Below are 27,081 nucleotides of genomic sequence, written 5' to 3'. Positions count from 1 at the left end.
TTTCTTGTCTTGAAATCGGCATTTTAAATTGGCATAAAGTACATGGTACCCTAATAAATTAATTATTGTTACGGGACAATAGAGAATAAGAGGAGGTACATCTAGTTTATCACTGGTGCCAACGTGCAGGAGATGAATTTGTAGGGAATACAAGGATTTGTAAAACAAGCTGTTCACAGTAATTCACGAACTTCCTCAAAATTTTCTGCTGTAGATGCCAAATTTGACTTGCTCATTGAAAACACATGGTATGTTAAGGCTTCTTACTGCTTCCTGATAATCCGTTTACACAAATAACACGCACATGATCGGGGTTTGAACTGGGCCGTGTAATGTAAAATCTTTTATGTTGGAAAATAAAGGTTATAATTGATGTGTTTTCCGTGCGATTCCATTTGAGAATGGCTGCCACAGCAAATGTTCATTCATTTGGTCAAATGGTTGTTAACCACTTCTACTTTTAGTTTGGCCTTTCCATTTTTCAATGTGTATATTGATCACAGTTTATGCAGAACTATAGGCCTGTGGGAAGCTGTTGTGTCTATGAGTTAAGCAGGTTTCCTGTATGTGAGAAGGCTTACTAACCGTGTGGTAACACTTAACGCATTTCCTGGAGCAACCGTAGCGGCAATCTCCCTTAATTGACCTATCTTTCCCTGCACTTGGTTTCATCTGTCACCTTCCAGCTTGTACCCTTTCGCTCATCACCTTCTTATTCTGGGTCCTTCCGCGTTCCTTTCCAGCTCTGATGGAGGATCTTGGCCCAAAATGTTGGCTCTCTATTCCTTTCCACAGATACTCCTTGACCTGCTGAGTTCCTCCAGAACTTTGTGTACTTTCTTTAACTAACCTATTGCATTTTGTGACATCCGCAGTCAGGCAAACCAGTGTTTATCTAGTGCTGCAGCGTTTATTTTGAGGGTTCCACTCACTTCCTTTTGGCGCATTTCCACGTCCATAGGGAAAACATTTCTATTTATGGCCGGAACGTTCTCCATGTTAAGTCACTGCTTCCTTTGTCATGTCCTTCTGCACCCTTCCATTTACAGTCTGGCTCTTTCTGTGGCTGTCGCAAGGGTGGGCTGCTTTAGTAGGCATGCTGCAATCGAGAAGGTTGTGGTTCATGGTACTCATTCCAACAATTAATCTAACATTGACTGTTGACTCTGAATAACATTTTTCTGCCTGCATGGATGTCCTGATTATGTAACAGACTCTTGGCAAACATCACAGAACTAAGCTGTTGAACAAAGGTCTCGTGCTAAGTTTCCATGAACTGAAATTGAGTTAGCAATGTATGTAGGTCAGAAGTAATAATGAGTGGTATTCTAGTAAAACGGAAACCAAAGGTACCGAGGTTAGAAATATGAAATAGAAGCAGGTGGAATGCTCAGCAGACCAGACAGCATCTGTGAATACAGAAATGGTTAATGTTTCAGGTTGGAAACTGTTCACTAGAACAGTTGTCCAGCACTGTTTGCAATCTTGAATTGACTTTATTTCTTACATCCTTCACGTTCATGAGGAGTAAAAATCTTTGTTACGTCTCCAAATGTGCAGTCATAGTAATTTATAATAATTTATAATAAATAGAACAGTCAATGTAATATAGAGTACACTCAAATCAGTGTGAGTTCATCTGTCTGATGGCCCGGTGGAAGAAGCTGTTCTGGAGCCTGTTGGTCCTGGCTTTTATGCTGCGGTACCGTTTCCCGGATGGTAGCAGCTGGAATAGATTGTGGTTGGGGTGACTTGGATCCCCAATGATCCTATGGGCCCTTTTTACACACCTGTCCTTGTAAATATCCTGAATCATGGGAAGTTCACATGTGCTGTACAGATGCGCTGGGCTGACCACACCACCCTCTGCAGAATCCTGTAATTAAGGGAGGTACAGTTCTCATACCAGTTAGGATGCTCTGAACCGTGCCCCTGTAGAAAGGTCTTAGGATTTGGGGCCCATACCAAACTTCCTCAACCATCTGAGGTGAAGCAGGTGCTGTTGTGCCTTTTTCACCACACAGTAGGTGTGTACAGACCATGTGAGGTCCTCGGTGATGTGGATGCCAAGGAACTTAAAGCTGTTTACCCTCTCAACCCCAGATCCATTGATATCAATGGGGGTCAGCCTGTCTCCATTCCTCCAGTAATCCACATTTCCTGTAATTTTGCAGATTTCCTGTTATCTGCAAAATACTTTGCAGCAAATACCGTACTATTTTTGAATTGGGTCCCTGTCATGTATATAACGGTATTGCTTCCTTATTCTGTGGATTGAGCAGAATACGTTCACCCTTATTAAATCTAAGTTCAGCAGAATTTGCATATTCATCACTATGAAATCAAATGGTTATTTTAAAGTTCAAAGTAGTTTTCAGGCAGGTTTTGTTGTACCCAGTGCCTTTATTTCGAGCAGCTTTGAACAATTACCATGTACTGACTTTAAACGTAATTCTTTAGTGCCGAGGACAAGCTGCACACATACAAAGATCCAAATATTTGCCGTTCAAGAGGAAATGCCTTAAGGTTTTTTAATCTTCGTTGCTGGAAGTGTGGTATGATTTATGGTTTTGAATGTTTTATTTGTAATTTTTTTGGTTAAAACTGAACAAAGTGAATTGCTAGAAAGCATGCAAACACACACAGCTGGGTTACTCCTCATTCAGTTCTTGGGCCTGCGAACAACCCTGACCAATACTCTACTTCCTTGAGTAAAATTTAATTTCATTAATCTTTTTATAATCTTCAATTAGTCTGCAGTTGTCTGCCCTCACTCAGTTCAATTCTCATCTTCTGTCCCTTTGCTCGTCGTGTGGAGATTCAGTGAAATGTTTTAAATAAATTCAATTTTTAGCATGTATTGTTTTCTCTGCCCTTCACCCCCACCGGTTTCCCGCACGCATTCTGACACTTCTAGGCATAGAGTGTATTCTTTGACCTGTTTCCTGCAGCTTTTTGCTTTATTGCAGGGGTGGGAATGTCAACAGAGTACAGGTGGCCCCGGTTTTTTGAACGTTCACTTTACGACAGCTTGCTGTTACGAAAGACCTATATTAGTGCCTGATTTCGCTAACCAAAGAGGATTTTCGCTTTTATGAGAAAAGGACACCCGCTTTATACGTGTGTTTACCCCGAGAAAGACTGCCATGACGGTGAAGCCTTGTGCGGGCAGCTGTGTGTGCATGTGTGTACGTGCTGATTTTTTTTTCTCTCCAAATCGATTTTGGCTCACTGTCTTCCTGATTTTGATAAGTGAAACTACACCATACATACATTATTTCTACTTTATATAGGCTGTATATTTATCATATCATTCCTGCTTTTTGGTATGATTTGGTAGGTTATTTTTTTGGGTCTGGGAACGCTCAAAAATTTTTCCCATATAAACTAATGGTAATTGCTTCTTCGCTTCACGCCACTTCGGCTTACGAATGGTTTCATAGGAATGCTTTACCTTCGGATAGTGGGGGAAACCTGTATATACATTAACTTCAGTGATCTGGTTTCTTGGGACGGTTGTTAGTGGCAGATTTTTTTTTTGGATTATTGAATGTTACTTCTCTAAAACTGCTCAACTTTTATTTTTGCAGTGGTGTAATAGATTTTTGACTGAATCTGGCGCGTTTAAACGGAGTGAGATACAAGCACACCCAGCGTATCTCCACCTGCAAACCAACTCACGATCCTAAACCCTGCTGTTGCAGACCCAAACCCTGAACATCAAGTGCTGCCAGCAGGTCGTCAGCTTGGAAAGGCGCCCTTCAGTCTCCCGAAGGTGGTTGTTCTGCCAGCATGTTGACTTGTCTGTAGAGGAATGCCCCTGTGGCACATTCCAGGCCGCAGGAGGGTGTGCTGAGCGATGCACTGAAGCTAGGTGCAGCCGCCTCAAAGGTTCAGTGAGAAGGGTGCACAGTATAGGCTTCTGCAGTTGAGGAGGGAGCGGCCAGGTTGGGCAAGGAAGTCCCTTTGTTATTGTAGTAAGATACCACCCCAGAGGGCCACAGGAGTGACAGTACTACTGTTGATAAGACCATAAAGCATCAGAGTGGAATTAGCCATTTGAACAATTGAGTTTGCTCTATAATTCCAACATGGCTGATTTATTAACCATCTCAACCCCACACTTCTGCCTTCTCCCAGTAAACTACGATGCCCTGACTAATCAAGAACCTGTCAGCCTCTGTTTAAATATACCCCGTGATTGGGTCTGTACAGCCTGTGTCAATGAGTTCCACAGAGTCACTACCCTCTGGCAAGAAGAATTCCTTCTCATCTCTGTTCTAAATGGACATCCATCTATTTAGAGGCTGCGCTCTCTGATCATAGACTCCCCTACTGAAACATCCTCTCCACATCTGCTTTATCTCAGCCTTTCAATATTCAATGGCTTTCAGTGAGATTCTCCCCTCTAACTTCTAAAGCGACATACTGTACACAAAATGCTGGAGGAGCTCAGCAGGTCAAGCAGCACGCATGGAAGTGAACAAATGGTTAACGTTTAGGACCGAGGCCTTTCTTCAGGACTGGAAAGGATGGGGAAGGTGCAAGAATAAAAAGGTGGGGGAGGGGAAGACCGTTATGATTGCAGTCTGCTGAAAAGTCTCGAAAGGCCCTGGGCTCTTTTTAAACCTTGTGCTGCCTCAGCTGAACAAGTGACTACTTGTGATGATTGCAACCCGCCGAAAATGGTGCGTAGGAACGTAATAGAAGAGTACTGAAACCATTGAGTATGAATGTAAGACTGAAAAGGCATTGCACAGTTTATTCTTGAAAGTATTTTTTTAATAATGAATAAAGTTTACTTTGATTTTAAAAAGCTGAATGCAGCTGCACACCCAGAGTCCTTGCTCTGTCTATACACCCTGCTTAAACTTTGGCCAGACATGCAGAATCTCTGAACAATCACTCTTAAATAGTTAACTTCATTGAGTAGCAATGTTGCTTCGTGACAGTGAGTATAAGAATAGAAAGAGGAGGAGGATAAACGCGTGGCTGAGGGATTGAAGCATGGGGCAGGGATTCAGATTTCTGGATCATTGGGACCTCTTTTGGGACTGGTGTGACCTGTACAAAAAGGATGGGTTGCACTTGAATCTGAGGGGGACCAATATCCTGGCGGGGAAGTTTGCAAAGGCTACTGGGGAGAGTTTAAACTAGAATTACAGGGGTTGGGGATGGGGTGGGAACTGAACTGAAGAGACGGTGGAAAGAGAGGTTAAATAGAGAAAAGCTTGTAGACAGTGCGAGAGGGAGGATAGGCAGGTGATAGAGAAAGGACGCACTTAGTCCAATGGTTTGAGAGATGTCTATTTTAATGCAAGGAGTATTATGAATAATGGATGAGCTTAGAGCATGGATCAACACTTGGAGCCATGATGTTGTGGCCATTACAGAGACTTGGATGGGGCAGGAATGGCTCCTTCAAGTGCCAGGCTTAGATGTTTCAGAAAGGACAGGGAGGGAGGCAAAAGAGATGGGGGCGTGGCGCTGTTGATTAGAGATAGTGTCACGGCTGCAGAAAAGGAGGAAGTCATGGAGGGGTTGTTTATGGAGTCTCTGTGGGTGGAAGTTAGAAAGGGATCAATAACTCTACTGGGTGTTTTTTATAGACCATCCAATAGTAACATGGCTATCGAGGAGCAGATAAGGAGACAGATTCTGGACAGGAGTAATAATAACAGGGTTGTTGTGGGAGATTTTAATTTCCCAAATATTGATTGGCATCTCCCTGGAGTGAGGGGTTTAGATGGGGTGGAGTTTGTTAGGTGTGTTCAGGAAGGTTTCTTGACACAATATGTAGATAAGCCTACAAGAGGAGAGGCTGTATTTGATCTGGTATTGGGAATTGAACATGTTCAGGTGCCAGGTCTCTTAGTGAGAGAACATTTTGGAGATAGTGATCACAATTCTAACTCCTTTACCATAACATTAGAGAGGGATAGGAGCAGACAAGCTAGGGAAACGTTTAATTGGAGTAAGGGGAAATATGAAGCTATCAGGCAGGAACATGGAAGCATAAATTGGAAAAGGATGTTCTCAGGGAAGTGTACGGAAGAAATGTGGCAAACGTTCAGGGGATAATTGTGTGGGGTTCTGCATAGTTGCGTTCCAATGAGATGGAAAGAATGGTAGTGTACAGGAACCATAGTGTACAAAGGCTGTTGTAAATCTAGTCAAGAAGAAAAAAAGAGCTTACACGGGTTCAAAAAACTTGGTAATGATACAGATCTAGAAGATATTAAGGCTAGCAGGAAGGAGCCCAAGAAAGAAATTAGGAGAGCCAGAAGGGGCCATGAGAAGGTCTTGGCAGACAGGATGAAGGAAAACCCCAAGGCATTGTACAAATATGTGAAGAGCAAGAGGATAAGACGTGAGAGAATAGGACCAAACAAGTGTGACAGTGGACAAGTGTGTATGGAACTGGAGGAGATGGCAAAGGTATTTAATGAATACTTTGCTGCAGTATTCACTATGGAAAAGGATATTGGCAATTGTAGAGATGACTTGCAGCAGACTGAAAAGCTTGAGCATGTATATATTAAGAAAGAGGATGTGCTGGAACTTTTGGAAAGCATCAAGTTGAATAAGTGACTAGGGCCAGACAGGATGTTCCCCAGGCTACTGTGGGAAGTGAAGGAGGAGATTGCTGAGCCTCTGGCGATGATCTTTGCATCATCAATGAGGACGGGAGAGGTTCCAAAGAATTGGAGGATTGCAGATGTTGTTCCCTTATTCAAGAAAGGGAGTAGGAATAGCCCAGGAAATTGTAGACCAGTGAGTCTTACTTCAGTGGATGGCAAGTTGATGGAGAAGATCCTGAGAGGCAGGATTTATGAACATTTGGAGAGGCATAATATGATTAGGAATTGCCAGCATGGCTTTGTGAAAGGCAGGCCATGCCTTATGAGCCTGATTGAATTTTTTGAGGATGTGACTAAACATATTGATGAGGGTAGAGCCGTAGATGTAGTGTATATGGATTTTAGCGAGGCATTTGATAAGGTACCCCATGCAAGGCTTATTGAGAAAGTAAGGAGGCATGGGATCCAAGGGGACATTGCTTTGTGGATCCAGAACTGGCTTGCCCACAGAAGGCAAAGAGTGGTTGTAGACGGGTCATATTCTGCATGGAGGTCAGTCACCAGTAGTGTGCCTCAGGGATCAGTTCTGGGACCCCTACTCTTTGTGATATTTATAAGTGACCTGGATGAGGAAGTGGAGGGATGGGTTAGTAAATTTGCTGATGACACAAAGGTTGGTGGTGTTGTGGATAGTTGTCAGAGGTTACAGCGGGACATTGATAGGATGCAAAACTGGGCTGAGAAGTGGCAAATGGAGTTCTACCCAAATAAGTGTGAGGTGGTTCATTTTGGTAGGTCAAATATGATGGCAAAATATAGTATTAATGGTAAGACTCTTGGCAATGTGGAGGATCAGAGGAATCTTGGGGTTTAAGTCCATAGGGTGCTCAAAGCTGCTACGCAGGTTGACTCTGGTTAAGAAGGCGTACGGTGCATTGGCCTTCATCAATCATGGCATTGAGTTAAGGAGCCGAGAGGTAATGTTGCAACTGTATAGGATCCTGGTCAGACCCCACTTGGAGTACTGTGCTCAGTTCTGGTCGCCTCACTACAGGAAGGATGTGGATTTATAAGGATTGAGTTTAAGAGTCGAGAGGTAATGTTACAGCTATATAGGATCCTGGTCAGACCCCACTTGGAGTACTGTGCTCAGTTCTGGTCGCCTCACTACAGGAAGGATGTGGATTTATAAGAACACAGCTGATTGCTCAGGCTCTGGGAGGACTCGGCTGACTCCAAAGGGATTCTGGGAACTGGAGACGCACAGTAAAGGGAAGGGTTGGTTCCCTTTGAAGTGAGCCTGATGGGGCACTTACCACCTCTCTCTGGCTGCTACGTTTCCTACCACAAATACTGTAATGGCTCATTGCCTGCATGTCCTGATTGAGCTTTCCAGTAGAAAAAATGTCAGGGCAGAAGGATAACCTGTCCTCTTGTTACCAGTGTTCTCTTTACTCAAAGATAAGATCCTTGCCTACTGTCAGTAAAGTCTAATCTCTGTGGTAGACATCTTGTCAGATCAATCAATTGGTTTTCAAATCATTGCTTATAATCTGGTTATAGGAACTCTGTTTTTCCCCAAATGTACTGACGTGACGGTCATTAGTTTGACTTGTAAATAACAGTAGAGTATCATAGTTGATAGGTCCTACACTGACGTCAGGTGAGATATCTGATCCAGGTATTCTGTTCACACTGATGTTCCCTCATTTAGTGACACCAGCGATCTTTACTAGAATGCTGAATCGCAGTTAGTCCTCGCTAGCTAGTCATCTCACTTGTTACTGGGCTTGTCAAGTGAAAAGGTACTGAACTTAACTTAAGAGGATCTTTTAAACATTTTAAGTGCTTCTGTAGGGCGGTAACTTATCATTAGTTAACTGGTCTTGTACTGCACGGGGATTTCATTTACTTTCTCAGTCTGTGTGAGTGAATGATTGGCTATTCGCGTCTATGCAGTCCTCACGTGAGAATCTTTTTTTTTTTGATGTCAACCCAGAATTCTGAGATAGTCTTGTCACTCGGCCTATCCAGTGGGTTTTGCAAGCTCCGTTTAAGTAGCATAAGGCATGAGTGATAAGTTTGACACTGCATTCTGTTGTACCAGCGTAAACCTCCTTCCTGTTTTCTGAACAAGCCTTTGGATTGCCCACAACTTGCTCCAGAGTTACAGGATTATGCGTGGGATATGTGCCATGCTGGGATGACAGCATCTAGTGTCTCTGTGTGATTTCCCCAATGGTAATGGTGGTTGGGAACTCCAAGAGTCTGAGCAGTGATGGTAAAGAAATAGTGGTGTGTATATGTCCTGACGGGTTTGAATACGTACTTAAGTTAGATTTTTTTTAACCTTTTGTTTGTCACATGTACATTGAGACACTGATGTACATCGTTGACGTTTGCATCAGATCAAACCAGTGAGGACTGTGCTGGGCAAACACAAGTGTCGCCACGCTACGGGTGCCAGCATAGCTACCCCGTACGTTTTCCAGTATGGGAGGAAACTTGGATAGAGATTGTGCAAGCTCTGTACAGACTGGCAGGAAGTGAACTCCGCTCAGTGATCTCCGACACTGTAAAGCAATGCAGTAACCATCATGTAGGATCATTATATTGCATTTTGTCAAACACGCACACAGACAACTTCCTGCGAAATCTTGTGGGGGATGGGCTTCTTTTGGATGAGTTCTGGTTTTAAAATTCAAAATTAAACCTCGAATATTAATTCAATGCCTGTGCTTTTTGTGCTTTTGTTTGTTTCAGGATGTGGATCATAAAATAAGTCAGTGGCATACCCGGATCCAAGAACTGCAGAAGCAGATATCACAGCTGACAGGTGAAAACCAACGGCTGGTTAACCAGCTGGTTGAGATTCAGTCCCAAGAAGGTAACTCAGATCTCTTCCTTCATTAACTCCATTATCTAAAACTTGTTCAGATCTGTGCTTTCATTATCAGAAATGGATAGGTGATTTTAAAGGATTTACCAGAACTGAAAAAAAAGTCCAGGACAATTGAAGCCATTTCCTGTACCAGCTTTCATATGCTCTTCAGTGTGGGAATATGCTTAACCTGCCAGCATTTTTCATCCTCTCAGGAAAGAATGAGTTCTTTAAATATGTTTTGATTTTACTTGGCACTAAGATAAGGTCTTTCCATTTTTCACATGAACTGAAGTAGCATTCTGGTTTCATTTTATCATTATTTTCTTATTCGTTCATGCAATACGAGGATTACTGGTGATTGTACATCCTTTAATTTCACTGGAGGAGTTGGTGGTCAGAGCAACATCTTGCTCTGCTTCATTTCCTTTGAAGAGACACCCGTGGCATTGATAGCCAGGAATCTTGATTGCTTTGCACCAAAGATGTTGAAGGACAGGGTGAGACCTGGAGAAAAGCCTCCAGGTGGTGTTCTAGTGTACATGTCTCTCCTGTCCTTGCATCTGAGGGTAGGAGATGCAGTGGACAATTCCTTGAGGGTTGCTGTGCTTCATCTTGTAGATGGCACACCCAATAAAACCATGGTGAGCCACTGGAGGAACGGTTGAAGGTTATTAAGGGTTTCTATCAACTGGGCAGTTTTGTTCTGAGAGCTATCAAGCTGCTTGTTGTTGGTGCTTCTACATGAATCGGATGTATTTCGATACACTCCTAAATCAAGGTTTGTTACGGGTAGAGATGTTGGAGAGTTGTAAGGTGAGTTAGTCACTACAGGATACCCAGCCTTTTCCCACCTCGTGTGTCTGTCTGAAGCAATTTTGATTCTATTCAGGAGTGACTTCCCAAAGTGTTCTTCATGAAAGGATTTGGAGTTTAATAATCCCATTGAGTACCTCGAAGATAACTGGGTGTTCTCTTGTTGGAACTAGTCATTCTCTGCCCCTTAACTGGCATGTAAAATGTCTGCCACCCATCAGTCCAATTCCTGCACATTGCTGAGGTCTCATTGTACAAAGGAATAAGGTGCTTCTACTATAATGGAGTTCTGGTCACTGATGAAGATTTGTGTGTCTGGCACTCCTGTATTAAAAATGTGTTAAAATTCCTCCACTAACTGTACTGATTTAATATACTGAGGTTAACACTCCATTTATAATGTGAAGAAAGTTTTTTTTTTAATATACCTATCCCTTTTTACATATGAATTTTTTTCTGAACTTTGTCCATTTTAGAATCAGGGAATTTTACAGTAAGGTAGGATACAATCTATACATAAGAAAAATCTAGTTAGTTTTACACCCCTGCCTTCTCATTGCCTGCAAATTCTCTTCTTTTAGATTTTTATCCAGACCTCTTCTGGATGCTGCAATCGAATCTGCTCAAAATATTACTCCCTCAGCAGTACAGTGGTACAAAGGAAGTGGTTCTGTGCCAGTTTTGTTTCTTTTGCTAATCACTTTCACCCAATGGCCCCAGGTTCTTGGTACTTCCACAAGTGGCAACAGTTTCTCTTTAATCACTCTCCATTCTTCTTTTACAACCTCCTTTTCCAAGAAGAACAGTTCAGATTCCTTCCCCCTCCCCCATTTTCCTGATACATTTTGCAAAGATGGACAAAATACTCTAGAGGAGGCCAAACCAATGTACCCAGGACTCCTTTTAACTGCTATCTCAGTAAGCCTTGGCACTTTCAACAAACTATGCATATACACGCTCAGATCTCTGTTCCAGCTGCTACCATCCAGGAAATGGTACTGCAGAGTAAAAGCCAGGACCAACAGGCTCTGGGACAGCTTCTTCCCACCAGGCCATCAGAGCGATGAACTCATACTGACTTGAGTGTCCTCTATATTACATTGACTGTTCTATTTATTATAAATTACTATGATTGCACATCGCACATTTAGACGGAGACATAAATTAAAGATTTTTACTCATGTATGTGAAGGATGTAAAAGTCAATTCAATGTACACACATACATCTCTTCGAATTTTGCCCTACATTTACAAATCTTTAAACAGTGGCCCTAGTTCTGACCCTTTGGGAACTGCACTCCATTCTTCCCTCTAATCCAACAAACAACCTTTCATTACTGCTTTGTTTCCCATTATCCAACCAATTCCTCATCCCCGCTACATTCTTTTTTTCTTACACAGCTATCAGTCTTTATTACAAACCTGCCACGTGGCATCTTATAAAATGTCTTGTGGGAGTTTGTGCCACCTCAGTTGTTGAGGGTTTACTAAATTGGAGCACATAGAACTCATGATATGTTGTTAATATTTCTTTACTAGATAGCCTCTCTAAGAAGGAACGGGAAGTAATGCTGAAGCTAAAAGAAGTGGTTGATCAGCAAAGGGATGAAATTCGAGCCAAAGGTCACGAGCTGTGTTGCAAGAATGAAGATGTGGATGCAGTAAGTTTTCACTGCCTATTAACACTGTCTGTTTCAAGTCATTGAAAGTAAAGAGTGGCAAAAACAGAACTCAAGTTCAGGTCAAGTCAAGTCAACTTTTATTGTCATTTCGACCATAACTGCTGGTACAGTGCATAGTAAAAATGAGACAATGTTTTTCAGGACCATGGTTTACATGGCACAGTGCAAAACACTAGATTGAACTATGTAATAAAAAAAACCAGAAAGCTATACTAGACTACAGACCTACACTGGACTGCATAAAGTGCACAAAAACAGTACTGGCATTACAATAAATAATAAACAGGACAGTAGGGCAAGGTGTCAGTCCAGGCTTCGGGTATTGAGGAGTCTGATAGCTTGGGGGAAGAAACTGTTACATAGTCTGGTCGTGAGAGCCGGAATGCTTCGGAGCCTTTTTCCAGACGGCAGGAGGGAGAAGAGATTGTATGAGGGGTGCATGGGATCCTTCATAATGCTGTTTCCTTTGCGGATGCAGCGTGTAGTGTAAATGTCCGTGATTGCAGGAAGAGAGACCCCGATGATCTTCTCAGCTGACCTCCCTATCCGCTGCAGGGTCTTGCGATCCGAGATGGTGCAATTTACGAACCAGGCAGTGATGCAGCTGCTCAGGATGCTCTCAATACAATCCCTGTAGAATGTGATGAAGATTGGGGGGGTGGGGGGGGGGTGGGAGATGGACTTTCCTCAGCCTTCGCAAAAAGTAGAGACGCTGCTGGGCTTTCTTTGCTATGGAGCTGGTGTTGAGGGACCAGGCGAGATTCTCCGCCAGGTGAACACCAAGAAATTTGGTGCTCTTTACGAACTTTACGAATGTAAAAGAATGGTTTTGCACAGAAGAATTTTGTTCTATTGATCTCCAGATGCTACATATTATTTCTACTGAGATTTGTTTTGCATATCTGAGTCACTTTTTACATTATAGAAAGTCTCTCAATTTTACTTCGACTGTAATAACATAAACCATCTTTTTAATGAAGAAAATCAGTTGAAGACATGATAGAACTGGTTACTGAGCCAAAAAAAGAAGATTAGAAAGGTCAACTGAAAGGCTATTTGGAGCTGCTTTTTTTTTCCAGAAAGTCTTGAAGGAAGAGTAGAAGGTGTTCCAGAGAGAGTGCTGGGGAACGTTGAACCCAGCGGCCAAAGATTGCTAATGCTTTGATCCACATCTTAGGTGTTAACTTGTCATTTCTTTTGTTCTTTTTCTCAAATCGTTGAGTTTATGTAAGGCACCAGAACTGGGCAGATGTGGAGATAATTTACCTTTGAACTTTGTGGTTTTTAAGGCTGCATGAGTTTTGTCAGTGTTCTGGATGGCCTTTTGTCTAGTGGTGCTGAAAGAAATGCCCTTGTCCCTGATGACATCTCTATGAAACTAAGATAAATATTGAAAAGTATGAAATGTAACGCCCCCACGCAGTCTGACTGAATGGATAATTTCTCTAATTGGATTTGTTTTTGTTTGGATGGTATAAAATTCAAGTCTTAGGCCTTTACTTGTATTAATAAACATAGGTGACATAGAAGGAGGGCATTCAGCTCATTATTTTTTTTTAGACGATTCCCAATTCCCAACTCCAATCTACAACCAAAGATAAAAGTCAGAAAGTTTGCAGATACTTGAAATCTGAAACAAGAACTGAAAATGTTAGAGGAGTCAGGCCCGAAAGACTGACGGTTTCTCTTTCCACAGACATGCCTGACTTGCTGAGACTCTTCAACAATTTTTATTTTGGTCCTTGCTCTGCAACGGTAGAGGCTGCACCACTATCACGCGCTCCTCTAAGATTTTTTTTTAAAGTATGCTGCGTATTTCCTGCCATGCTTTCAAGCAAGGGTTTCTGAATTTTCTTCATAGTTAAAAAATTCTTAATATTAATCCTTTTATCAATCGCCTTTAATCTGTTATTCCATAGAATGCTTTGTTAAATCCTACTGAATTAACCTGAATTGGATCAACTTGTGTTGATGTGAATATGAGATGAATTGAATATGATGAACTTAATTGTACTTGTGTAAATAACATAATGCTCAGCTCCCCCCTCCCTCCAGACCATGAACACACTACAACTGCAAATGTACTGTAGAAAGCATTTAATTGGCTGCATTACCGTCTGGTATGAGGGTGGGTGGGTCACCTGCATGGGATTAAAATAAGTTGCACAGCCTTGTAAACTTCAGTCAGTTCCATCATGGGTACTAGCCTCCATAGTATCCAGGACTCTTCAAGGAGCAATGCCTCAAAAAGGTGGCATCCATCATTGACCCCATCACTCCGGGCATGCCCTTTTCTCACTGTTACCATCAGGAAGTAGGTACAGGAGCCTGAAGAGAGACACTCAATAATTCAGGAACAAATTTATCCCCTCTGCCATCTGATTTTTGAATGGACATTGAACCCATGAACACTACCTCACTACTTTTTTTATTTTTGCACTACTTATTTAATGTAACTATTTTGTGTGTGTGCATACTCTCTATTGTAATTCACATTTTTTCTCCATTATTATGTATTGCATCGAACTGCTGCCAGAAAGACACCAAATTTCAAAACACATGCCAGTGATATTAAATCTGATTCTGATTCTATTCGAGAATCAGTACTGCACAACCTAGAATTTGTTTTTAACATAACTGAACAATGAATCAAATCTATTTTAAAAATAACAGTAGTAACAGTGCTGGAGAGGAGTGGTAGGTTTTATTTGGTCCAAGTATTTTAGTATTAGAGGGGCAGTGTGCAGATTGTGGTTGGGAATTGCAGTAATGCAAAAAGAAACAGCGCGCGTGTGCACACACACACACCAGAAAATGTTGGAAATGCAGTGGATTCTGGGCCAGTACACTTTGGCCTAATTAAGCAGTTGCCCCAATTAGCCACTGTTTCGTGGAAGTAGTTAAAAAGGTATAAAGAAGACAAAGTAAAGTTTAACTAAGTAACATATTATGTATTTAGTTTCTAATAGTTATCACTAGAGTAATTCATCCAGTGTACACGTTTCTTTGAGTGTAAATAAACAAAATCAGTTCAGACATTTAGTGCAGATAATGGACTGCCTTCATACAATGCTTTTGATGATTGCATTGTCCAATTCTTCATTTTCATTGTAACATTCAAGATGATTGATACCTTCTAATTCTTCGTAGTGCTTAACTTGTTGGAGTAGTGAAATTGTTTCATTTTCAATCCCTGCCATGTCTGACTTCTGGCCTGAATGCTTGAAACTGCAGTAAGCAAAACAGTTCTGAATTGCCCTGCTCTTATTTCTCGCCAACCAGCAGTGACACAAATCACTGCTTTTTGAACACAAGCACATGCAGCTGGCACTGTTTAAATCCATTTTCTTACAATGTGTTCCCAGACATTTTATTGCAGCTTCATTCAAACTTTTCATCCTCCCTCCTTTTAGTACTAATTTATTTTAAAGATTTCTCTTTCACTTTTGTTTGACTGGCAAATGGATATTAGTGTTGGCCTCCCCCTCCACCCTTTAGCTGAGCAAAAGTACTCTGATGAGAAGTTGTTGATTTGCACAAAGTAAATGAGCTTGTGGGGACATTGTTTCTCCAGGCAGCGAGCATGCTTTAATTTTGAGTTGCCAAGTGGCTAAAATGTGTAAACATCCCAAAGACCACAAATCCACAATGTAATACTAGGATATTTATATACTTTTTTGTATATAGTGATTATCATTGAATGTTTATTTTAATAAAGCAAAATGGATTAAAGACAAATTAAAATGACTTCATATAACCATATAACAATTACACCATGGAAACAGGCCATCTCGACCCTTCTAATCTGTGCCGAACGCTTACTCTCACCTAGTCCCACCGACCTGCACTCAGCCCATAAACCTCCATTCCTTTCCTGTCCATATACCTATCCAATTTTTTTTTTAAAAAAATGACAATATTGAACCTTCATGTCCCACTTTGCTCTTGTGTATAATGTGATTTTGCTAATCAAATATTTGAACATTGTTCAAATTTCCCAACCTGTGAAGCACATTTATATCAATCCACGAAATGCTGGAGGAATTGAGGTCGGGCAGCATCTGTGAAGGGAAGTGAACAGTCAATGTTTCAGGCTGAGGTCTTTCACCAGGACTGGATAGGAGTAGGGCAGAAGCCAGAATAAAATTGTGTAGGGGAAAGGGGAGCGGCAGGACTTGGCAGGTCATCGGTGAATCCATTTGGGGGGGGGGGGTGGGGAGGAGGAGGATGGGAGGGTGGGGATAAGCGGAAGATGTGAAGTTGGGAGGTGCTGGGTGTGAGAGGTAAAGGGTGGAAGAGGACAGGGGACCAAAGAATAAAGGGAAAGAGATGAGGATCCAGAGGGAGGAAAGTGAATGTGAAGAGCGGGTTGTGAGAGTGGGCAGGGGAAGAATCCGAATCAGATTTAATATCACCGGCATATGTTCTGAAATTCGTTAACTAGAGAAGGGGTAAAGGGGGACATATTCCCCCTCTCTTTGCCCTCCCTGCCTTTCCAACCTGTCCGTCTTCACCTTCCTCCCTCTGGTTCCCCATCTCCTTCCCTTTATTCCACGGTCTGCAGTTCTCTCAAATCCAGCACTTTGTTTCTCCAGGTTTCCAGCGTCTGCAGCCTCTCTGAGCTGTGGCATGTCTGGAGTCTGCCTTTGGTGCATGTGATTTGTCCTTAAGTTTTTTTTTATTAGTTCATGTGGTCAAATTCAGCTTGACTTTCTCACATGAGTTGTCGGTGATTAAAACAAAATCCTGGTCAATCATTAAGTAGTGATGTGTGTCAGCACATTGTAAAGAAATTAATTCCTTTTGGTTTCAGTTGGAATGAGGGTTGGAGGCACTGTAGAACCATTCAGTGTGGATGATAGCGGCTTGGTACGGAAACTGCTCTGCGTGTGACTGCAAAGAAAGTGCAGAGAGTTTCAGGTAGTGTAGCAGTTAGTGTAATGCCATTTCAGCACCTACAATCCAGGTTCAACTCCATCGCTGTTTGTAAGGAGTTTATGTTCTCGCTATAACCACGTGCGTTTCCTCTGGGTGTCCTGATTTCCTCCCACATTCCAAAGAGTACGGGCTAGTAGGTCATTTGGTCTTTAAACAATTTAATAGGTTAAAGCAGTTATCATAATCAAAGACCCCGCTCACCCTTGCTCATTGGCCAGAAGGTACAAGAGCTTCAGAGCGTGTACCACCAGGCTCAAGGACAGCTTCTGTCCCTCTTGTATGACACGATGGACTCTCAGCCTCACAATCTAACTCATTATGATCTTATACTTTATTGTTTACCTGCACTGCACTTTTTTTGATTGTTTTTACACCTTTCTTTGGCATTGTTATTGTTTTACCTTATTCCAGCTCAGTGCACTGTGTAATGATGTGATCTGCATAAACAGCATGCAAGATGAGCTTTTCACCACGTCTTGGGACTTGTGACAACCAATAAGCACTTCTGTAGTTATGCCCTCTTGAGCAAGGATGAACTTGTCAGCTGTGTTAAAGTGCAGATTGAATACTAGTTTAAAAAAAGTGACCATAAAACTGAGAATGCAAATAAATTAGGAGATCCTGTGATGTGGCCTCTTTCTGGTACACTGCCACTAGTTTAGTACTGAGAGGGATAGACTATGTTAGGCATAAATCCCTGGAAAGAGCTGTGTTTAAAATCTGGTCCAATACTTTAGCTGCCCTGATCTCATTCCCTTCCACTGCCCAGAGGGTGTCAAGTAATCCACAATTCCTCTACACGGTATAGGTCATGGCGCTGGGGGAGAACTCCTTAACGTTCACCAAGTGTGCCCTCCGATTAGTTTAAACTTATTGGAGAGGATGGGTGGAGCTTCAGTTCATCAGAACTGTTGCCTAAAGATCCATCTCCAGCTATTGGCACCAAGCATTCAACAGAATTGTGTCAGCACATTGTATTCTGTCCCCAAAATTCAGAAGCCAGCATTTAGTATCACCAGACTATGATGAATTTCTGGACAGCTAATGACGATTCACACATTATAAAGCTGGTTCTGGAAAGAATTTTGTTGTATAACTTCTAATCTAGTGTGACCAGATGGACCAAGGTCACCTTTCCCTCTGTTCTGAAGCCGGAAATTGCTGAAGCTTTTTCTGTGCCACACTGATCTGGTTTTCAGAATGTAATCTGCCTTTGGGAGACCCATGTGCCTACTTAACTCTGGTCAGGAGAAACTGGTTGGGCTTCCATCCAACAGGATGTTTCACCTAATGAAAAGTCTTGAGTTATTGAGGATTGTTGGTTTAACCTCCAAGGTGCTGTAAATGCATGTGGATTAATGATTGCCTGAGTGTAAATGTGTTGTAACTTTGCAAGTTTCAGTTCTGCGGAAGTAGGTTTGGAATGTTTGACGCGCAGTTATTAACATTAAATGTTGTCCTTCCTGATGGAGGGTGAGTGAGTGATCAGCTGTGCTCTCTGAAGCTCAGCTATAAGAAGATGTAGTTTAATTCTCAAACCACCTTTACTTGGGGAAGGAATATTTGGAACGCCACAGTTGTCCTTTGGACCGTGCTGTAAAAGGTGATGGGAAGTATGCATATCTTGTGTAGTGGCACAAGTCTGGTTCACTTGTTTAAGTTCAGAGCAGCCGATTCAGTCCAAGGAGCACATGTGTATTGTGCATCTTTCTATCCAACATACTTCGTTTTAAAAAAAATTACTGGAGAGAATGGGTAACAGATTCCTCGGACACCTACCCAGGAATGCCCTGAAATGCTTTTGTGCAGGAAAAGGACAAAACAATGCTGTAAAGCTCTGATAATCTACCCACACGTTTGTTTGGAAATTCTGGTGGTTCAGCATCTATCTCACTTAACTTGGTTTTCCACACATATCGTAAACTCGCAAGAGCCAAGTGTCTTCTAGCCACACTGTACTCTGCTCTTTGCTTCCAGTGACCTCAGCAGGACATTGCTTCTACAGTCCACTCCATTGAAACACTGCAGCCCCGTTCCCCTGCTCGGTTCGATTTCACCAAAGCCCAGTTTCAACGTTCCTTTCAAAATTAGCAGGTCTTGATTCTGCACTTCCTTTAATCTGACCTGGTATACAGGAAACTTTGTTACCACAGTAGAACTTAAAAAAAAAGTGAGTGAAAGTGTGTCGGCATATTAATCTTAATATTAAGATCTGTGAGTCAGGCATGACCGCAGTCTCAGATGCTGGATTATCTGTGGCTGAGGCAGAAGGCAGTACTGGTTAAAAAGTGCTTTAGGAGATTACTTTTGTTGTCACACGTACAGCAAAACGTGCTGTTTTGTGTTATGTTGTGATGTTCTTGGGTCAGTTCGTAAGTGTCACCACGCCTCTGTTGACAACATAGCACGCACAATTTACTAACCCATACATCTTTTTGGAATGTGGGAGGAGACAGGAGGATGTCTGCTTTGAGAGAACTTCAGCCTCTGGGAATTAAAGCTTAAACTTCTGAACGAGGGTTGCAAGTGGCCCAGGAATAAGGAATGGACCAATGAATAGCTCATACATTTACTTTCTCTGAACCCTTTAGTTCCTAGGATGGAGGTAAATAAGCACTTTGGAGGCAGAAAAACTTATAGCTCAGCAATCCTACCAGAGCTGGGAGCCTATTGACAGCTAATACCATTTTAAAACAAAGCTGAGAGAAGGGTGCGATGGCAGGGGGAGGCTGAGAGGAGGGTGGGGTGGGCGGGGAGAACAGAGCTTTAGTAAACACTGTCTGCAAAGGCTTTTAAAAAAAAATCCATTAAATCTCTGAGAAGACTTGATACTGGAAACGGCAAGTTGCAGCCTGCATGTGCTGTCTTGTTTCAGCTGCAGGAACAGCTGGATCGAGTTCTGAAGGTTAACAATGACTTGCGACATAAATGGAACATAGTTCAAACTCAGCTGAGATCAGTGCTGGAGAAGAAGGCTGAACTGGAAGTCATGGTGCAGGCGAAGGAGAAAGAAATCGACAGGCTGCAATCCCACCTGACCGAGGTCAAGAAAGAGAATGGCAAGGACCAGAAGGTATTTATTTTCATTTTTCTGCATTTTTGCAAACCCCAGAGTTAGAAGGACATGCATTTATGCCCCATTCCTGAGATTTGAGCAAGTCCCAGACATGTAGCTCTTTGCTACAATGACTGAATCAATATGAAAGTATTTGTGATGTGGGATCTCTGTAAGAGCTGGAGGAGCTCATTGGCTTAACATAACTGATAACAACAAGGCAAGCTCACAATTTGGACCTGGGGGGTGAGGGGGGAGGGGTGGTGGGGGTTGATTTAATCTAATTTGTTGTGGGAAGAAGAATCAAAGATGTTTGAGAAACGCACTCCAGGAGTCATTATTGAATGAGAAACTTAACTGGACCAGTCAGGTGAAACTGGGTATCCCTTGGCAAGTACCTCAATCCCACAAAGCCTGTCCACCACCTACAAGGCCTCTCTGGATGAGTGCAGCACCAACACCTAAAACATCGCCACCATCCAAACCAAAGCGGTCTGCCTCACTGGAACCATGTCAGTCTTCCTAAACATTAACTCCCCCCCCCCCCCCACCCACCAGTAAACAATGGTTTTCCTATGCACCATCCATGACCTGCACTACAGCAACTCGCCAGTGTTACTCAAACAATGTGCCTGAAATCTGGAATCCCCCTCACCTGAAAGTATGAGATCTGTGGGAACACCATTAGCCAAAAACACTCTCCACATCATGCAGCTTCCTGATTTTTGTATATTAAAAGTCATGGAACACCCAGCCAAACACATTGTTCACCACACATTCTGCAGTTTTTCATCAAGGCAACGCGACACCTTCTTGTCAAGTGCGATTGACTTTCTTACTGTCTGGCATTTAGGGCAGCAATGAAGGTGCTCCATCTCTGATGTTCAGAGCTTCTTTCATCCCAGTAGCTTCCTCTCTGTTTTCACTACCGTCAGTCAGGCAAGTCCCGGGCGAGGACTCGGGGAATACCGTCACACTCGGATGTAAATGGAATCTTCATTGCTGCTTCCATAGCAGTCAGGGTTGTTAGCCCTGAGCTGAACCCTGAATCCGGAGGACCTGTAGATCACTCTTAGTCTGACCCCTACCCTTTGACCTGTTCAGTGTGGGTGACCCTACCAAGAGCCAAAGCATAAAGTCCTGATTCCAGCCAGCATAGCTGCCCGTGTCATTGAGAGACACAATCCTCCACACCCAGTGACAAGGTTGTGGTCCTCTTGTCAAGTGTGTTTTGAGATACGCATTGAATGCTGACTTGGCCGTTCATATTCACATTCCATTAGAGACTAAGTTTTGAAAATCTGAAAGAAATGGAATGATTAGCAGAGAGGGCAAAGCAGGCATCTCCAACTGACCAGACTGGGCTGCTGTCAAACCATTCTGAAGCAAACACAACTCCTTTAAAGTACTGTGTGTGGAGGAATCTTGGGGAAAAGTTACTGGATGTCCATCCAATGCTCTCATCATCCTAAGTCTTCATCACATCTCCCTTTGGCCTCCAGCACTGCAGAGAAAACAACCCACGTTTGTTCAACCTCTCATTATGGCACATGCTCTCTAATCCAGATGGCATCCTGGTAAATCTCTTCTGCACCCCCTCCAAAGTCTCACCATCCTTCCTATGATGGGGTGACTAGAACTGTATGTGAGACTCCAGATGTGGCCTAACTAGAGTTTTATGAAACTGCAACATAACGTCCTGATTTTTGCACTCAATGCCTCGACTAATCAAGGCAGGTACGCCATATGCCGCCTTTACCGTCCTATCAACCTGTGTGGCTACTTCCAGGAAGCCAGAAACTTGGACTCCAAGACCCCTCTGCACATCAACACCGTTAAAGGGTTTTTCCATTTGCATTTCATCTCTCAAAGTGCAGCACTTCACATTTGGCCAGGCTAAACTCCATCTGCCATTTTTTCTGCCCATATCTGTAATTAATATATATCCTGCTCTATCCTTTGGCAGTCTTCCACACTATTCACAACACTGCCAGTCTTTGTATCATCTGCAAGCTCACTAACCCATTCATCTGTTTTCGTTACAGACATCAGAGGCCCCAGTATTGATCCCTGTAGAACATCACTAGTCTCAGACCTCCTGCCAAAATAATGTCCAGCAACCACTGTCCTCCTGCGGGCAAGCAAGTTCTGAATCCAAACAAACATTTCACTGTGGAACTGAACTTGTGTAGGTTAATCTTCCCGATGAGCATCCCTTAAGGGTCCTGTTGAACGCCTTCCTAAAATCCATGTGGATAATATCAATCACCCTTGTCACTGCTTTGACAATCACAATGAGTCAGTAAGACACAGCTCACCCAACACAGAGCTATGCTGATTTTCCCTAATTATGCCATGGTTTTCCAAATGCTCATAAATCCTATCCCAAGAAATCCTCTCCATTAACTTCCCTACTACTGATGTGAGTCTCGCTGTAATTTCCAGGATTATCCATTGGATGATGCAACATTAGTTTTTTTGCCAGTTCTCTAGAACCTCATCTGTAGGTAAAGGGGACATGAAGATATTGGCCAAAGCCCCAGCAATCTCCTCTCTTGCCCCTCCCAATAAACTCCGGTGTTTGCCGGCCGACCTTGGGGACTTATCCACCTTAATACTCATTAAGGGATTCTATCCCTGACCCTGCTAATCAAAATTGACACGATGCTCTCAAGGTTCCTTTATCTGGTTTTCTTTTTCCAGGTGAGCAAAGCTACGAGCGCACCAAATATCAACGTGGCCGACAAAATCATCATCGATGTAAAGGACCCAAACCGGCCCTGCTTCACGAAACAAGAAATGCGGCAGATCCTGCACGAGCGCAATGAGTTAAAAGCCAACCTGTTTCTGGTCCAGGAGGAGCTGGCATACTACCAGAGGTGAGCCTTTTCCGTGCGGTATTTAGTTATGGTTCACCGATGGGGGGGGGGGGGGGGGGGGATTTCCTCAATTTCCGCGCCTCCCCCTCCTTCCGTTTCCTGCCCCGAAAATGGACTGCAGAATCAGCCCGCTGCGGTCAGGTGGATTTATCATCTAAACTCTGCACTTTGAGGTCGCAGTCAGGTTTAGCTTGGAAGGGCTATTGTGTGCGCGGTTTGGAGTTCGAGGCACCATCTGTGCCGAGCAATTGAACCACGGACAATGTGTTGGGTGTTGGGCGACAGAGGCTTGGACGGTGTGCTTTGATGTTTGCAGAGAGATTTTCAACGATGGAAAGTGCCCAGCGATTTTCAAGGAAGCAATCAAGACGGCAATTAAGAAGCAAAGGAAGAAGGTGAAGTCAAAGATGTTGGGAATTCCGGAGAGCGTGTGTAGCAGGTAAGTAACTTAATTTGAGGAAAACGGCACTAGAAATCTGCACCCACCTCACCCTTCCTCCGATTTCACCATTTCAAGCCTTGTTGTGTCCACCAAGAAGTGCTGTACTTGGTATTCTTTTCTTGTCATGCTGATAGGCTCTTACTATTAGATCTGTTTCTATTTTCAATTTCCCTGACAGATCTTCCTTTGCTACTTTTACTGGTGAATGTGCCACTTCCTGTCTGTAACCCCTTACCCCCCTGAACACAGTGGCGCTGTCTATCTTTGTTGGGTGGCCAGTCTATTAATTCCAAACATGGTATGAATTGGAAGTTGGGAGACCTCATAGCAACAATTGTTGCTGCACATGAAACTCCAATTAATATATCCATCCATTTCTTTCACTCTTATGTAGTGCTACTGTGAGAGGTTTCCAAAGTACCTCTTCAGCAAAGGCATTAAATTTTGAATTGTCGCTGTGGAGTGTTCCGCAGGTGTTTTATGGCCTTGGATTTGGCACAAAGTTGCAATTTGTCTCTGGCATTGCATTGAGAACTGAACTGAGCTCCTTGTTTAATGAGCTGAGTTACTGCCCCACCTAGTGGCTTTGCTGAGAACTGCAGAGCTGACCAAGCGCACTCTTTTTGCTTCTTCAGTTCATCTAGCTACTAGTCATTTGCAGTTTTTTAATGCAAAGATAAAATTGCTTTTAAAATTGTCTATTTCTAATAGGCTAACTAATGATGGCTTTTGTTGTTTAAAAGAATAATTCTTGGCTCTTTTCGATCTTTGCTATGAAATGTAGAATCTCTGCGGAGGTTCCTTTGATACTTTTTACCCACGTGCAAGTGATTCGTAATGCATTGAGAGGTGAATCCAGTAACACTGCCTCTAAGTTTGGAGGATGAGGAGTTACATACAGCGAATGGCACAGCTGCCAGTGAGAGATGGGCATAGTGGTTGACACAGCTCTTTACAGTTCCATTCCTACCACTGCTTATCAGTACATTCTCCCTATGACCATGTGGGTGTCCTCTGGGTGCTCCAGTTTCCTCCCACACTCCAAAGACCTATCGGTTAGTAGGTTAATTGGTCATTGCAAATTGTCCCGTGATGAGGCTAGGGTTAAGCTGGAGATTGCTGGCCAGCACCTCGCTTGGAGAGCTGGAAGGGCTAATCTGCTCTCTATCTAGATTATTAAATAAAACCTGTGCTCTACTATCAACATCTTTGGGAGTAGGCCCAGATTAGGCATGGATTTTCTTTAATTAGAAGATCATGGGCACTCAGTTATTTTCAAAATATTCACACTTAAACATTTTTAATCTTCATTTAATTCAAGGAAAGTTGAATATAAATTCTGTGATCTGTAGATACCCCAGACACTTATCAATTGCCCAAATGGGTACCAGCTCAGTAGACAGTAGGGTGAAATTCCATTTATTTATTTTTGAGGGTTAATGATACTATTGCTGGCCATGAAAGTTAACATTTCTGGAATCCATCTATATTTTTTATTTCAGAGAACAATTGTGAGAGCCATTTGTTGAGTGGGGGAGGGCAAAGACCACTTTACTGATAACAGTTCGTATTATTTTTCTAAAAACAAAATCTTTGTTTCCAAGCAGTGATGAAGAAACTAAAGACGCCCTTCCCCTTCCCAGCTTCCCACAAGATGAAATAGATGCCAAGCCACCCGAGTCGAGAATCAAATCTTTGTGAGTTTTAAGCCAGCTTGTGTGAATTCCTTATTGTTTTTATTATTCTGGGTTTGCTCATTGGCTGACTTTAATCATTAGAATAGATGGGGGCCAGAAACAGTGAGAAGCATTTTTCTTTGTGACTTTAGTTTATTATTCAGACTGAATATGACCACATACACTACCCTGGTGCATTCTGGCAAATGCAAAGTCATTCTATTTATTCCAATATATTCCCCGGATGTGATTATCACTGGAATGGCAACATTTATTGCTTATTCCTAATTACAGTTAAGGATAAATAGTAATCACTTCATTACGTCTAGAGTTGCGTGTAGACCAAAGTGGATAGGGTAAGCTTATCGACATCTTTTCCCAAATAGCATTAATGAACCGGCTGCAGTTTTCAAATTTAAAAATAAATTTATTATCAAAGCACACATTTTATTGTGGGCATACTCATTAAATCCATTTTAGAGTCAGTGGTGACCACTCTAACTTGGGCGTTTAGCCAGTGTGCAAAAGATGACAAACTGTGCAAATGCAAAAAAAAAAGAATAATAATAAACAAATAAGCAATAAGCATTGCGAATGTGAGATGAGGGATGCTTGATGGTGAGTCCGTAGGTTGTGGGAACATTTCAATGACGGGGCAAGTGAAGTTGGGTTCAAGAGCCTGATGGTTGAGGGGTAATAACTGTTTCTGAACTTGCAGGTATGAATCCTGAGGCTCCTGTATATTCTTCCTGATGGCTTTATAATGATATTGATATTTGTAGTTATTACTGATGTGCTATTTTTCTTTAATTGCAGGTTTACTACTTAGTTATGTGTGTTTAAGTTTCCCAGTTGGTCTGGTGAGATTCAAGCCTCTGAATCTATGGGTCAGAACTATGACTGCTGATCCAGCACTTGATTCAAAGAATGTGGAACAAAGAGAGACAGATAATAGATAAATGATCTAAGATTTTCGAAATAGTACAGGGTCAGTTGTGTTCTCTAATCAGATCTGCAAAGCAGATCGGCTAGATTGTTGAAAGAAGGGAAAACAATGAACGGTGGCATCACATGAGACTGGGTTTCTGCTCTTGTGGGAATAAACATCACAGTAGAGTGCTTGACCAGATTCTGTCCTGCAGTTTCTGTGTAATGTTACTGGGTGTTATGGCCTGGAGGTTACATTTGTGTTGAAGATTGGATGCTTGTAAGCATATCCAATTACCCAACTTATACATGTATTCCTTGAACCTAAGATCATAAGGCATAGGAGCAGAATTAAGCCGTTTGGTTCATCAAGTCTGCTCTGCTATTCCATCATGGCTAATTTATTATACTTCTTAACCCCGTTCTCCTGCTGTCTCCCTGTAACTTTTGATGCACTGACAAGAACCTGTCAACCTCCACTTTAAATGTAGTCAATGACTTGCTCTCCACAGCCAATGATTTCTGGATAAAGAATTTCCTCATCATCTCGGTTCTAAATGGATGTCCCTCTGTTCTGAGGCTGTGCCCCCGGCCCTAGACTCACCCACTACAGGAAACATCCTCTCCTCATCAACTCTGTCTAGGCCTTTAATATTCAATCGGTTTCAATGAGATCGCTTCTTATTCTTCTAAACTCTAACCAGTACAGACCCATAACAATCAAACTTTCCTCTTATGTTAACCCTTTCATTCTCATGAACCTTCTCTGGAGCCTCTCCCATGCCAGTACATCACTTTGTAGATAAAGCTGCTCGCCATACTCCCAAGTGCAGTCTGACCAATTCCTTACAATGCATCAGCATTACATCCTTGCTCTTTAATTCTTGTCCTCTCGAAATGAATGCTAACTTTGCACTTTTGTCCCTTTGCACCTCTGATTTTTGAATTTTCTCCCCATTTAGCAAGTAGTCTATATCCTTATTCCTTCAACCAAGTGCGTGACCATATACATTCCGACATTATATTCTATCGGCCACATCTTTGCCCATTCTCCTTATCTGTCCAGGTCCTTCTGCAGATTGTCTGCTTCCTCAACATTATCTGCCCTTCCACTTAATTGTCTGCACTTGTAAGAAGACAGAATGAGGCTATTCAGCCCATCGGGTCATGCCATCCCATCAGCCCCATTTTTCCCTTCTCCTTA

General features: G+C 42.5%; 1 protein-coding gene across 6 annotated transcripts in view; it reads left to right on the top strand.

The window, feature by feature from the left end:
* rilp (Rab interacting lysosomal protein) overlaps positions 1-27,081 on the top strand; it is a 57,886-nt gene that overhangs the window by 10,453 nt on the left and 20,352 nt on the right. For 3 of the 6 annotated variants that reach the window (XM_073053481.1, XM_073053486.1, XM_073053484.1), the window contains exons 2-7: positions 9,345-9,468; positions 11,818-11,939; positions 19,774-19,971; positions 22,657-22,832; positions 23,149-23,271; positions 24,879-24,971. In XM_073053481.1, the coding sequence (XP_072909582.1) occupies positions 9,345-9,468; positions 11,818-11,939; positions 19,774-19,971; positions 22,657-22,832; positions 23,149-23,271; positions 24,879-24,971 (836 nt within the window). The remainder of the gene's footprint in view (positions 1-9,344; positions 9,469-11,817; positions 11,940-19,773; positions 19,972-22,656; positions 22,833-23,148; positions 23,272-24,878; positions 24,972-27,081) is intronic. The other 3 variants (XM_073053482.1, XM_073053487.1, XM_073053485.1) reach the window with 1 other exon arrangement.

Source organism: Hemitrygon akajei, chromosome 8 (genome assembly GCF_048418815.1).
Source record: "Hemitrygon akajei chromosome 8, sHemAka1.3, whole genome shotgun sequence".
Lineage (NCBI taxonomy): Eukaryota > Metazoa > Chordata > Chondrichthyes > Myliobatiformes > Dasyatidae > Hemitrygon > Hemitrygon akajei.
Note: the sequence above shows the minus strand (reverse complement) of the source record. Positions and strands in the feature narration are given on the sequence as shown.